Raw genomic sequence first — 12,566 nt, forward strand, 5'->3', positions numbered from 1 at the left:
GAATCAAATCTCCCCTCATCCTCCTTTGCTGGAACCATTCTGGTAAATCTCCCCTGCACCTTCTCAACAACCTTCACCTCCTTCCTGAAGAGTGGTGAGCAGAGCTTTATAAAGATTCGTAGAATAGAATTAGAACCGTAGAATTCCTGCACTGCAGAAGGAGGCCATTCGGCCCATCGAGTCTGCACCAACTCTCTGAAAGGGCACCCTGCCTAGGCCCACACCTCTACCCTGTCCCTGTAACCCCATAGCCCCACTTAACCTGCACATCCCTGGACACTAAGGGGCAATTTATCAAGGCCAATCCACCTCGCGTTCCTTTCTTTGGATTGCTGGAGGAAATCTGAGCACCGGGTGGAAACCCACATAGACACTGGTGGGTGGGGGGAGTGTAAACTCCACACAGACAGTCACCACTGAATTGAACCCGGGTCCCTGGCGCTGTGAGGTAGCAGTGCTAATCACCGTGCCACCAGAAGCATAGTTTCAGTATCAATATTACTCTTGATGAAGCTCAGATCGAATTTGCTTTGCCAGCTACTCTGTTAATATGTCTTGTAGATATACAAAATCCCTCTTTGCCTCTTTTTCTCTCCTCCCAAAGAGGCCAGTTGGGTTTTATAACAATCCAGCCGTTTTCATGGTCACTTTTTCCCAGAGCCGGCCCCACAAGTGATTCGATTCATTCAGCTAAATTCACAACATGCCTTTGTATTTTTGTGGGTTCTCTCTCACCCCCAATTTTCTGTTTTAAATCAGTTTCACAGGGTGTTCGAAGGGGAGGATTCAAAGTCTGGAAACTCAAACCAAGCATCACATCAGGATCTGACAGAGCCCTCAATTTATCATATCCTGAATATCAGCGGATTTTGAACATGGAAGGAAAAAGCATAGTTGACAGTGGGGAGAAACCGTACATGATTTGTTTGTGTGGACGAGGATTCGCTCTATCAGACCTCACAGGCCACAAATGCAGTCACACCGAGGAGAAACCGTGGAAATGTACGGACTGTGGGAAAGGATTCACTTCCCCATCCAAGCTGGAAACTCATCGACACAGTCATACTGGGGAGAGACCATTCACCTGCTCCAAGTGTGGGAAGGGATTTACTCAGTCATCCCACCTGCTGAGACACCAGCGAGTTCACACTGGGGAGAGACCGTTCACCTGCTCAGAGTGTGGGAAGGGATTTTCTTTTTCAACCCACCTGCTGAGTCACCAGCGAGTTCACACTGATGAGACACCATTTCATTGTCCAGACTGCGGTATGTGCTATAAACGTTCTGGGGAACTGATTCGTCATCAACGTGTTCACACTGACGAGAGACCGTTTAGGTGCTCTTACTGCAGGACTGGGTTCAGACAATCATCTGACCTCACTGTACATCAGCGAAGTCACACTGGGGAGAGGCCATTCACCTGCTCAGAATGCGGGAAGAGATTCACTCGATCATCTGACCTGCAGAGGCACCAGCGAATTCACACTGGGGAGAGGCCATTCACCTGCTCCAAATGTGAGAAACGATTCTTGCGATCATCTGACCTGGAGAAGCACCAACAAATTCACTCTGCGGAGAGAACATTCAGCTGCTCCAAGTGTGGGGAAGGATTCACCCAGTCATCCGACCTGCTAAGTCATCAGCGAATTCACACTGATGAAAGACCGTTTCAATGTCCAGACTGCGGGAAGAGCTATAAAAGTTCTGGGGAACTGATGCACCATCAACATGTTCACACTGATGAGAGACGGTTCAGGTGCTCTCATTGTGGGACTGGTTTCAGGCGATCATCTCACCTCACTGTACATCAACGAATTCACACTGGGGAGAGGCCATTCACCTGCTCCTGGTGTGGGAAGGGATTCACTCAGTCCTTCAACCTGCAGAAGCACCAGCGAATTCACACTGGGGAGAGGCCATTCACCTGCTCCCAGTGTGGGAAGCAATTCACTGAGTCATCCGCCCTGCAGAAGCACCAGCGAGTTCACACTGGGGAGAGACCGTTCATCTGCTCCAATTGTGGGAAGGGATTCGCCACTTCATCCCACCTCCTGAGACACCAACAAAGCCACAAATAACTGCAGTGATTGAATTTTCCTGTTACTCGCATTCAGGACTGAACCATGTTCATTTGGGTCTCTTTCTGCTCATTTACAGGGGCTAATATTCAGGCTAAAAGTCAAATAAAGTAGATTTGTATTAAATACGCAGTGTGTTGAGACTTTTTAATATCTCTGACACAAGTTAGTTCTTTTTGAAGTTCTCTCGCTCTCCCGTCTCTTCCATCCTCACCTCCAACAAGAAGTGTGAGGAGCTTGTGGAGCTTCTTTGTGACTGAGATTGAGTAAATCCGATCAGCTGCTTCCCTCCCTTCCACGAGCCCACCGGACCAAACTGTCTCTAAATTTCATCCTTTCCCGAGCCCTGAACCCACATATTTCTCTAGTTTCTCTCCCATCTCCCCTCATGCCCTCTTAGGGCTCATCTTGTCCATGAGACCCAGCGCCTGCTCCATCGACCCTATTCCCACTGAGCTACTGATCAGCCAACTACCCTGTGTCCATGAATATTGTCAATATTTCTCTCTCTTCAAGTACTGTCCCTCTGTCCTTCAAATCTGCCATTATTGCCCCCTCCTCAATAAAACAAACCCTTGACCCTACCACCCTTACAAATTACTGCCCCATCTTCAACCTCCCTCTCCTCTTCAAACTCTTTGAACATGTTGCCACCTCCCAAATCCTTGCCCATCTTTCCCAGAACTCCCATGTTTGAATCCCTTCAATCAGGTCTCTGCCCTGTCACAGTGAAATACAAGAGACAAACAGAACCTCACCCGGAGAGAAAGACAATCCGGGAGCTTGGACCCTACACGGATATGTTCATAAGACCAGAAGACAAGGACAGCAGCACAGTCATTATCGAGAGACAACAATACCTGCTGGAGTCAGACAACCAAACAACACTAATCACACCAAGCTCCCTAGACCCATATACCCCAGACAGGAAGGAGAATTGGAGACAGACTGGAAGAACTCAGACTCCAGAAACATTAACCAAAAACAGATGGAATATCTGAGGGACAACAGGTAGAACCAAGGAGAGTATAGCTGCTCCTTAAAATATCCACACGCTGAATAATAATAATCTTTATTATTGTCACAAGTAGGCTTACGTTAACACTGCAATGAAGTTCCTGTGAAAATCTCCTAGTCAACATACTCTGGTGCCTGTTCGGGTACACAGAGGGAGAATTCAGAATGTCCAATTCACCGAACAAGAGCATCTTTCGGGACATGGGGGAGGAAACCGGAGCACCCGGAGGAAACCCACACAGACACTGGAAGTGCAGACTCTGCACAGACAATGACCCAAGTGGGAATTGAACTCGGAACCCTGGTGTTGTGAAGCAACAGTGCTAACCACTGTGCCACCATCAGAGAAATACCACCAGACAGACCCATTGGATCAGACTGTGAGAGAGAAATTCCTACCAAATCAGTGCAGAAGGAGGCCATTTGGCCCATCTAGCCTGCACCAGTGCTTGGAAAGAGCACCCAACCTAAGCGCATGCCTCCACCATATTAAGGGGCATCTTGACAATTACATGAATAGGATGGGAATAGAAGATAGGGAGCCCGGAAGCACACAATATTTTAATTTAGCCGGGCAGCATGGTCGATGCAGGCTTGAAGGGCCGAAGGGCCTCTTCCTGTGCTATACTTTTCTCTGTTCTTTGTTTATCCCCGCAACCCAGTAACATCACCTAATCTTTATTTGGACACTAAGGGGCAATTTCACGGGGCCAATTCACCAAATCTGCCCATCTTTGGACAGTGGGAGGAAACCGGAACACCCGGAGGGAACCCACACAGACATGGGGAAAATGTAAAAACTCCACACAGTCACCGAAGGCTGGAACGGCTGAAACATCAACACATTGCTCCTGGGAGTTAATGGTACAGTGGTTCGATAATAATCAGTGGATTATAAAGGTGTGTAATGTAGAGTAAAACCAGAAAATGCTAGATTAGCTCAACAGGTCTGGCAGCATCATGGAATCCCTACAGTGCAGAAGGAGGCCATTCGGCCCATCAAGTTTGCACCAACCTACAAAAGAGCTCCCACCCAGGTGCACTTCCCCCGCCCTCTCCCCATAACCCCACTTCACCTTTGGACACTGGGGGACAATTTAGCATAGCCAATCCACCAAACCTGCACATCTTTGGACAGCGGGAGAAAACGAGCACGCAGAGGGAACCCACACAGACCGGGGGGGGGCGGGGGGGGGGGGGGGGAGATGTGCAAACTCCACACAGTCACCCAAGGCCGGAATTGAACCCTGCTCGCTGGTGCTATGAGGCAGCAGTGCTAACCACTGTGCCACCTCTGTTGCGAGAGACACAGAATTAATGTTTGTTGTTCCTTGTAACAGTTCTGTAGAAGGGTTAATGGACTCTAATTTAAAATCCATTGAAGTGAAAAGCGGAAAGTGTTTTACTCAGAGGTTTGACACAGGAAGAAGTTTTAGTCTGTGTAAAGTTCAATCTTCATTTACACAAAGCCCACAGTCTGATTGGCTGGAGGACCAGAGTACATCCGGTCTTCCAAGTCCTCCCATTGGTAAACATCGCTGAGGCAGGAATTGAGGTTTTGGAACCCGTGCCCATGTAGCCAATGGGAAGAGCTCAAAATGATGCAGAGTCTCAGCCATTGAGGGAGATCCAGGATCACCCCCGCCCCGTTCACTCCGAATGGTTGGAAGACCAGCTGTAACTTTGAGAAATGGGTGTTTATCAAATAGCTGCAGCGAAATCAGAGTGTGGGTGGAGCCGGGCTGTCTGTCTTCACTGCAGCTATTTGATAAACACCCAGTTCTTAAAGGTACTCTCACATGACAATTCTGAATTCTCCCTCTGTGTACCTGAACCGGTACCAGAATGTGCTGACTGGGGGCTTTTTACGGTAACTTCATTGCAGTGTTAATGTAAGACTACTTGTGACAATAAAGATTAGGATTATCAAAAAAAATGTTCCGGTAAATTTCCATCCCGCCCGCAATGATTCTCACGGCCGGAAAGATGACCCCAACAAATGGGATGAAGCTAAATCTTTAAAAAGACAAAGTCTTTATATCAAATCATTGCCGTGCTGTCAGGGGAAAGGGTTAACTTCTCTGCTTGTTTACAAAAGGGAAGAGGAAACATTCACAAAGATTCCCACAGTTTGTGAGCTCCGAAACATAACTTCAATGCTGAAGTTTATCTTCAGAGATTGAAACACTTTTGTGCCTTTTCCAATTGTACCAGTAAATTGTGATTCACACTGAAAGGTTTATTTTCACTCAGTAATTAGAACATTTCACTTTCTCAGCACAAACACTTTAGATCAAATCCCAATTGTTCTCTTGTAGCTGGTGTGTGGAGAAGATCATGTTCACTTTAGATCTGTCAGCACAGAAACCACACTGTGCTTCTGGATAAACTCAGTCTGCAAGTAGATGAATCTTTTAAACATCACCAAAGTGAAGGTCTTCCCCTGACTCTAAGGAGTGAGATGTCCCTGTAGTTGATGCTGTCTCCTCTGTCACTGCTGTTTTTATTGCATCACACATGTTCCGTGGACCAGTCTCACAGCCCAAAAGGGGAGGGCAGGAAGGTGTGACAGTCGATGGGACTTTCTGTGTGTGAGCAGTTCAGCTGGAATTCCATCCTTGCCGGGTGCCTTTCTGCTTGCTCAGCAATCAATGGCCTTTTCCAGCTCAAATGATGAGATTTCCTTGTCCAACTCGACCATGACAGGAAGCTGCAGGAGAGTCAAACAGAGAGTGGGAGATGCCCTTCTAACAGGGGTACAGCTCACTGTTGTGTTCAACCAGCTCCTCCTCACTCTCTCACCATGACTGACACTGAGCATGCTCAGAGCACACACCCACACTGCACCTGTGCACTGGCCTCATATACTCACTGATAGGGGACTTTCTGCAGCCTGGGGGATTCTGGGTAACACAGCCTCCATAGAGCAATTAGTAAACAGGAAGATTCTATTTCCCAGTTAGCAAAACAGAAGATCCACAGTTAGCAAGATGCTGGGCATGAAGCACAATGAGAGGTTTGGATACTTTTTTTAATAGAGAAACACATTATTCTGATAAGGCCATCCCTCAGACATGGGCAGCAAGCAGGCTGATCTACAGTATGTACAGTATTTACGACACCTGTGACACGGTAAGTCATCTCATCAAACCAGTGATAGGTTTGTTTACTGTTCATAATTGTGACTGGATCACACTCACGATTCATGCAAAATGCAACTCCCCAGGTTTTTTGACCCACACCCTCCAGACCTGTTTTTGCTCCAAGGGTCTTGACATCTGCCTTGGTCTTTATCCAGCCATGTATGTTCAGCTCACACTGCCCAACAACCAGCCTCTCCTGCACTGGGGCACAGGGTTTCCATCACCAAAAATCTGTCCTGGTCCACGCACCACCATCAACGCCACCACCAAGAAAGCACAACAACGCCTATACTTCTTCAGGAAACTAAGGAAATTTGGCATGTCCACACTGACTCTTCCCAACTTTTACAGATGCACCATAGAAAGCATCCTATCGGGCTGCATCACAGCCTGGTATGGCAACTGCTCGGCCCAAGACCGCAAGAAACTTCAGAGAGTAGTGAACACAGCCCAGTCCATCACACAAACCTGCCTCCCATCCATTGACTCTATCCACACCTCCCGCTCAATTGGGAAAGCGGGCAGCATAATTAAAGACCCCTCCCACCCAGCTTACTCACTCTTCCAACTTCTTCCATCGGGCAGGAGATACAAAAGTCTGAGAACACGGACGATCAGATTCAAAACAGCTTCTTCCCTGCTATTACCAGACTCCTAAACAACCCTCTTATGGACTGATCTGATTAATATTACACTCCTGTCTGCTTTGCTCAATGCCTTTGTCAAGATGTTTACATTGTGTACCTTGTGATGCCCTATTATGTATTTTCTTTTTAGTTTACTTTCTTTTCATGTACAAAATGATCTGCTGAGCTGCTCGTAGAATAATACTTTCCACTGTACCTCGGTGCACGTGACAATAAACAAATCTAATCCAATCCATATCGAGGGAGCAATCTGCCTCTCTTGCATTTGTGCAGTGCATTTCCCTCATAACACAGTGGCATAGAAAGGTGACAGCACAAAACAAAGGCACTCAACAAATTGTATCTGTGCCAACTTTCTGCAACAGTCACAATCCCCTGTCATTGGCCCTCAACTCTGTAGATATTTTTCTCCTCAAAAGATACAAACAGATAGCCAAGGAGCTGGAGTTGGCTATTCAGCCCAGTCTGCTCCACCATTTAATAAGGTCATGGCTGATCTGATCGTAACAGATAGTTGTCCAATTCTCTTTTCAAGGCATCAATTGAATCTGCCTCTACCACATTTTCGAGCAGTGCATTCATGATCCCACATGCAGCACAGAATGTTTTTCTTCACATCATAAGACATAGGAGCAGAATTAGGCCACTCGGCCCATCGAATCTGCTCCGCCATTCAATTATGGCTGATATTTTTCTCATCTCCATTCTCCTGCCTTCACCCCATAACTCCTGATCCCCTTATTGATTAAGAACCTATCTATCTCTATCTTAAAGACACTCAGTGGTTTGGCCTCCACATCATTCATTGGCAAAGACTTCCACAGATTCACCACCCTCCAGCTGAAGAAATTCCTCCTCATCTGTTTAAATTCCTCCTCATCACCTGAGGAAGGAACTGTGCCCCGAAAGCTAGTGAGTCGAAACAAACCTGTTGGACTTTAACCTGGTGTTGTGAGACTTCTTACTCTGTTTTAATGGATTGCCTGTTTAGTCTGAGATTCTGTCATCTGCTGCAAGTTTTTCCTACAAGTGGAAACATCTTCTCCCTGTCCACTCTACCCAGGCCTCGCAGTATCCCGGAGTTTTTTTTTAATATAATTTTTATTGAGAAATTTTGATTTTATACAACATTGACGCACCTTAGTAAAATACCGAAATATCCCGGAGTTTTTAATAAGATCCCCCCATATCCTTCTGAACTTCAACGAGAACAGACCCAAAGTCCTCAACCGTTTCTCATACGACAAGCTCTTCATTCCAGGGATCATTCTTGTAAACCTCCTCTGGACCCTTTCCCAGGCCAACACATCCTTCCTTAGATACGGGGACCAAAACTGCTCATAATACTCCAAATGGGGTCTGATCAGAGCCTTATACAGCCTCAGAATTACATCCTTGGTCTTGTATTCTAGCCCTCTCGACAGGAAGACATTGCATTTGCCTTCCCAACTGCTGACTGAACCTGCACATTAACCTGAAGAGAATCTTGAACAAGGACACCCTTTGTGCTTGCGATTTCCTCAGCATTTCCCCATTTAGGAAATAGTCTATGCCTCCTTCGATAGTCCATAACCTCACACTTTTCCACATTGTATTCCATCTGCCACTTCTTTGCCCACTCTCCTAGCCTTGCTCAGCATTGCTTCTTTTTCTAATCACTTTAAATGAATGCCCTCTGTTTATAATCTTGCCCTAAATATGACTTGCTAGATCAAACATCTATTGTAGATTCTTATCTTTAATGTGGTCAACAGCCTTTCCATTTGAGAACTGTTCAATAAAGTTATTTGAATTATTTGTAGCTTGGGCAACACGAGGAGCAGTGGTTAGCAGTGGGAAGTGGGACTACAGCACTGAGGACCAGGGTTTGAATCCCGGCCCTGGTTCACTGTCCAAGTGGAGTTTGCACATTCTCCACGTGTCTGCATGGGTTTCACCCCCAGAACCTAAAGATGTGTAGGTTAGGTGGATTGGCTAGGCTAAATTGCCCCTTAATTAGGAAAAAATAATCATAATTGGGTACACTGAATTTATTTTTTAAAAAAGGATTATTTATAGCTTCCCCACCAATCAGTTTTTTCCATTATCCTGAAGTGACCTTATTTTTATCGGGAGTTAACTGAAGTGTGTTCCTAACCTCTCATTATCTAAATTTCCATTCACCAGTTTTCTGTCCACCTGACCCAGTCCATGGCTTTCTCCCTCATTGTCTAAAACACATCAGCAACTTTTGTATAATCCTGGTGCATACATTTCAGTCTAAATCATTGATATTTATCCGGAAACTGTGGAGCCCGACTGGAAACAGACGTCCAGGCATCATTCAGTCCTGGATGTGACTAACAGCAGCAACAACAGCTGAATCCAAACCCTGCTGTTGCCTGTGAACTTGCTGATGTCTGTTCAGATTGTTTGATTGAGTGAATCTCCTCCCACGCACGGAGCAATTGAAAAACCTCTCCCAAGTACCACGCCCACGTTTGGGTGACACAGTAGCACAGTGGTTAGCACTGTTGCTTCACAGCTCCAGGGTTCCAGGTTTGATTCCCGGCTTGAGTCACTGACTGTGCGGAGTCTGCGCGTTGTCCCAGTGTCTGCGTGGGTTTGCTCCGGGTATTCCAGTTTCCCCCCACAGTCCAAAGATGTGCAAGTTGGATGGATTGGCCATGCTAAATTGCCCTTAGTGTCCAAAAAGGTGAGGTGTGATTATGGGTTAGGTTGGAGGTATGGGCTTAAGTAAGGTGCTCCTTGCAAGGGCCGGTGCACTCGATGGGCCAAATGTCCTCCTTCTGCACTATAAATTCTATGATTCTGTTTCAGTGTGAACTCGCTGGTGTTTCCACAGATTCCGTTTACTTTTAAAGCTCTTCTCACAGTCAGCACATTTAAAAGGTCTCTGATCAGTATGAACAAGTTGGTGTCTCAGGAGGTTTGATAACTGAGTGAATCCCTTGCCACACACGGAGCAGGTGAACGGCCTCTCCCCAGTGTGAGTGCGTTGATGTGTCAGTAAATCCATTCTGCGTTTAAAGCTCTTTTCACAGTCAGCACATTTAAACGGTCTCTGATCAGAGTGGACCCGATGGTGAGCCCGGAGGTTTGACAAATCATGAAATCCCTTCCCACATTCCAGACAGGTGAATGGCCTCTCCCCAGTGTGAGTACGTTGATGTGTCAGTAAATCATATCTGCTTTTAAAGCTCTTTTCACAGTCAGCACATTTAAACGGTCTCTGGTCAGTATGGACAAGTTGGTGTCTCAGGAGTTCGGATGACAGAGTGAATCCCTTCACACACACGGAGCAGGTGAATGGCCTCTCCCCAGTGTGAATACGTCGATGTGTCAGTAAATCATATCTGCTTTTAAAGCTCTTCTCACAGTCAGCACATTTAAACGGTCTCTGATCAGTATGAACAAGTTGGTGTTTCAGGAGGTGTGATGACTGAGTGAATCCCTTCCCACACACGGAGCAGGTGAACGGCCTTTCCCCAGTGTGAATACGTCGATGAGTTTCCAATTCAGACGGGGATTGGCATCCCATCCCACAGTCCCCACATTTCCACGGTTTCTTCATGGTTATCGACAAGTTATCAGGTGTAGGTGGGATGCAGATTTGAGGTCACTATCAGATCAGCCGTGATGTTATTAAATGGTGGAACAGGCTCACGGGGCTGAATGTCCTATTGCTGCTTCTTGATTCCTTTGGTGCGAATGTCCTTATGTCTCTCCAACTTGGATCATCAGTTGAAGCCTGAGTACGGGGTCTCCCTGATGTAAATGCTGCAATTTAATTTCATGCTGTATGATTGGTTAAAGCTCAGTTCCAGCTAACTGAGGAAAATTACTTAGATGTCTGTGTCTCGGTGCTTTTCCAATCACAGTGATTTTTGAAATTTTTTCCGAAAGACAAAACAGCCAAACATTTCTCCTTCCACGTTGAAAGGCCGGTCCTGATGAATCAAGTGACTGCCAGATCTCGACATAATGTTTACATCTGCAAATATTCTGTAAAAGGAGATTGCATTGAAATATTGTGAATATATAAGACACAAACAGGCCATTCTATCCCAGATTCTGCTGCTGTCAACACTCGGCACACATCTCCGAATGTCACACCTATCAAATCTCAGCCCTTCAGCTGGTTTTTGATTCCATTTTCTCTCATGTGCTTGTCCCGTTTCCTTTTGAAAACATCTCAGCACTTTCCTCAACTCCTTTCCATGGTAATGAGTTGCACATTCTGAACCTGTGATAAATAATTTTGTCCGTATTATTCACTTGGATTTATTCGTAACTATCTTGTATTTATGACTCGTTGTTTATTGATGGTCACTCTCTCACATCGCCCCTCTCCAAACTACTGATAATTTAAAAGATTTATAGCAGGTCACTGCTTAATTTGTGATTGTCGATAGAAAAAAGGCCCCACTCCATTTAATCTTTCCTGAGAGCTGTAATCTCTCATGTTACAAAAGTTATCACTGTCAATGCAGGATAGAATTCACAAATAGACAAACCTTTCTGTTGGGTTCAGTCTGTTGTGTGCAAATTCTCCAATTCTAACCCCCTGTGAAAGGAGTTTACAAAAGCCAACACTGTCAGTCCAGGATAGAAATTCTGAACAGACAATTTTAGTTTCTCTGGAACATTTTTTCCTCTCTTGTTCCCCCAAAGCTGTAAATCCCCGTCCCACACACTCTCCCTCCTCCCTGGGCTGAAATCCAAACCCATCTCACCATCTGCACCATTTTTTTCCTCCACTCCCAGTTTTCTCCCTCCCTCTCCTCTGCCTGGGTTCAGTTCTCCAGCTCCTGTTTGCAGACTGACAATAAAACCAATGGGTCTTATTGGGAGTTTGTGGCCTCCAGTGGGTGTTTGTGAATCCTCCCCACCCACCTGCCAGGGTTTCCTTCCTTGCCAGAGATCAGAGTCCTCATTGATTTGAGTGCAAAGTGTCAGCCCTTATTTATTATCCCCCCTCCCCCATCCTGTGATGTGAACCACCCTCCAGTGTGTGAAGCAGGATGGTGCCCGTTAACCTGGGCCTGTTCCCGGGAGGGAGGGAGAAGCTCCGCAGCTGCAAACCAGGGAGCTGACAATGATGGTGAAGGGTTTGCTCCAGCTCACAATGCCCGGGGACTGATTGACGGCGGGTTCGGACCAATAGGAAAAGGGGACAGAGCTGGAAGACCGACCAAGAGAGGCTGGTCCTCCGGCTAATCAGAGTGAATGGAAGGCGGAGCAAAGCCAGGCCCCTCGCTCCCTCCGGTGCACCCGGCCACGTCTCGGAGAAAAGCCCGAGCAGCTTTCGCTGGTTCAGCTGCCATATCCTAGCTTCGTATTCGGGGCTTCGGGCTGTACGGAGTGTTTATGAAGCCTCCCGACCCATCCGCCAGCTCTATCCATGCCTCACCTGACCGAATTTGACCGGCTGAGGATTTCCACCCTACCGCATGAATCCTGAGTTGTCATCGATACTGTGCAATCTGAAACATCACAGCACTCAGAGTGGGGAGAGACCCTACTCATGCTTCTGTGGAGACAAAGGCACCACGATAGCACAGTGGGTAGCATTGTCGATTCACAGCGCCAGGGACCTGGGTTCGATTCCCGGCTGGGTCACTGCCTGTGAGGAGTCTGCACTTTCTCCCCGTGTCTGTGTGGGTTTCCTCCAGGTGCTC

The 12,566-nt window shown here is 46.7% G+C and overlaps 1 protein-coding gene across 1 annotated transcript; it reads left to right on the top strand.

Annotated features, from left to right (window-relative positions):
* The first annotated feature begins 1,116 nt into the window (after positions 1 to 1,116).
* Positions 1,117 to 4,637, top strand: LOC119960838 (zinc finger protein 239-like). Its single transcript, XM_038788425.1, has 2 exons — positions 1,117 to 1,933; positions 4,436 to 4,637. Exons 1-2 carry the CDS (start codon positions 1,269 to 1,271, stop codon positions 4,635 to 4,637), a joined length of 867 nt encoding a protein of 288 aa, XP_038644353.1. The 5' UTR covers positions 1,117 to 1,268.
* The last annotated feature ends 7,929 nt before the right edge of the window (positions 4,638 to 12,566 follow it).

The sequence above is a fragment of the Scyliorhinus canicula genome, unplaced genomic scaffold (assembly GCF_902713615.1).
Source record: "Scyliorhinus canicula unplaced genomic scaffold, sScyCan1.1, whole genome shotgun sequence".
NCBI lineage: Eukaryota > Metazoa > Chordata > Chondrichthyes > Carcharhiniformes > Scyliorhinidae > Scyliorhinus > Scyliorhinus canicula.

Excerpts from the sequence above, each read along its gene's own strand:
- LOC119960838 (XM_038788425.1), top strand. The coding sequence starts at position 1,269 with ATGTGCTATAAACGTTCTGGGGAACTGATTCGTCATCAACGTGTTCAC. Across the intron at positions 1,934-4,435 it reads AGGCCATTCACCTGCTCCCA|TTCTGTAGAAGGGTTAATGG; the intron begins GTGTGGGAAGCA and ends TCCTTGTAACAG.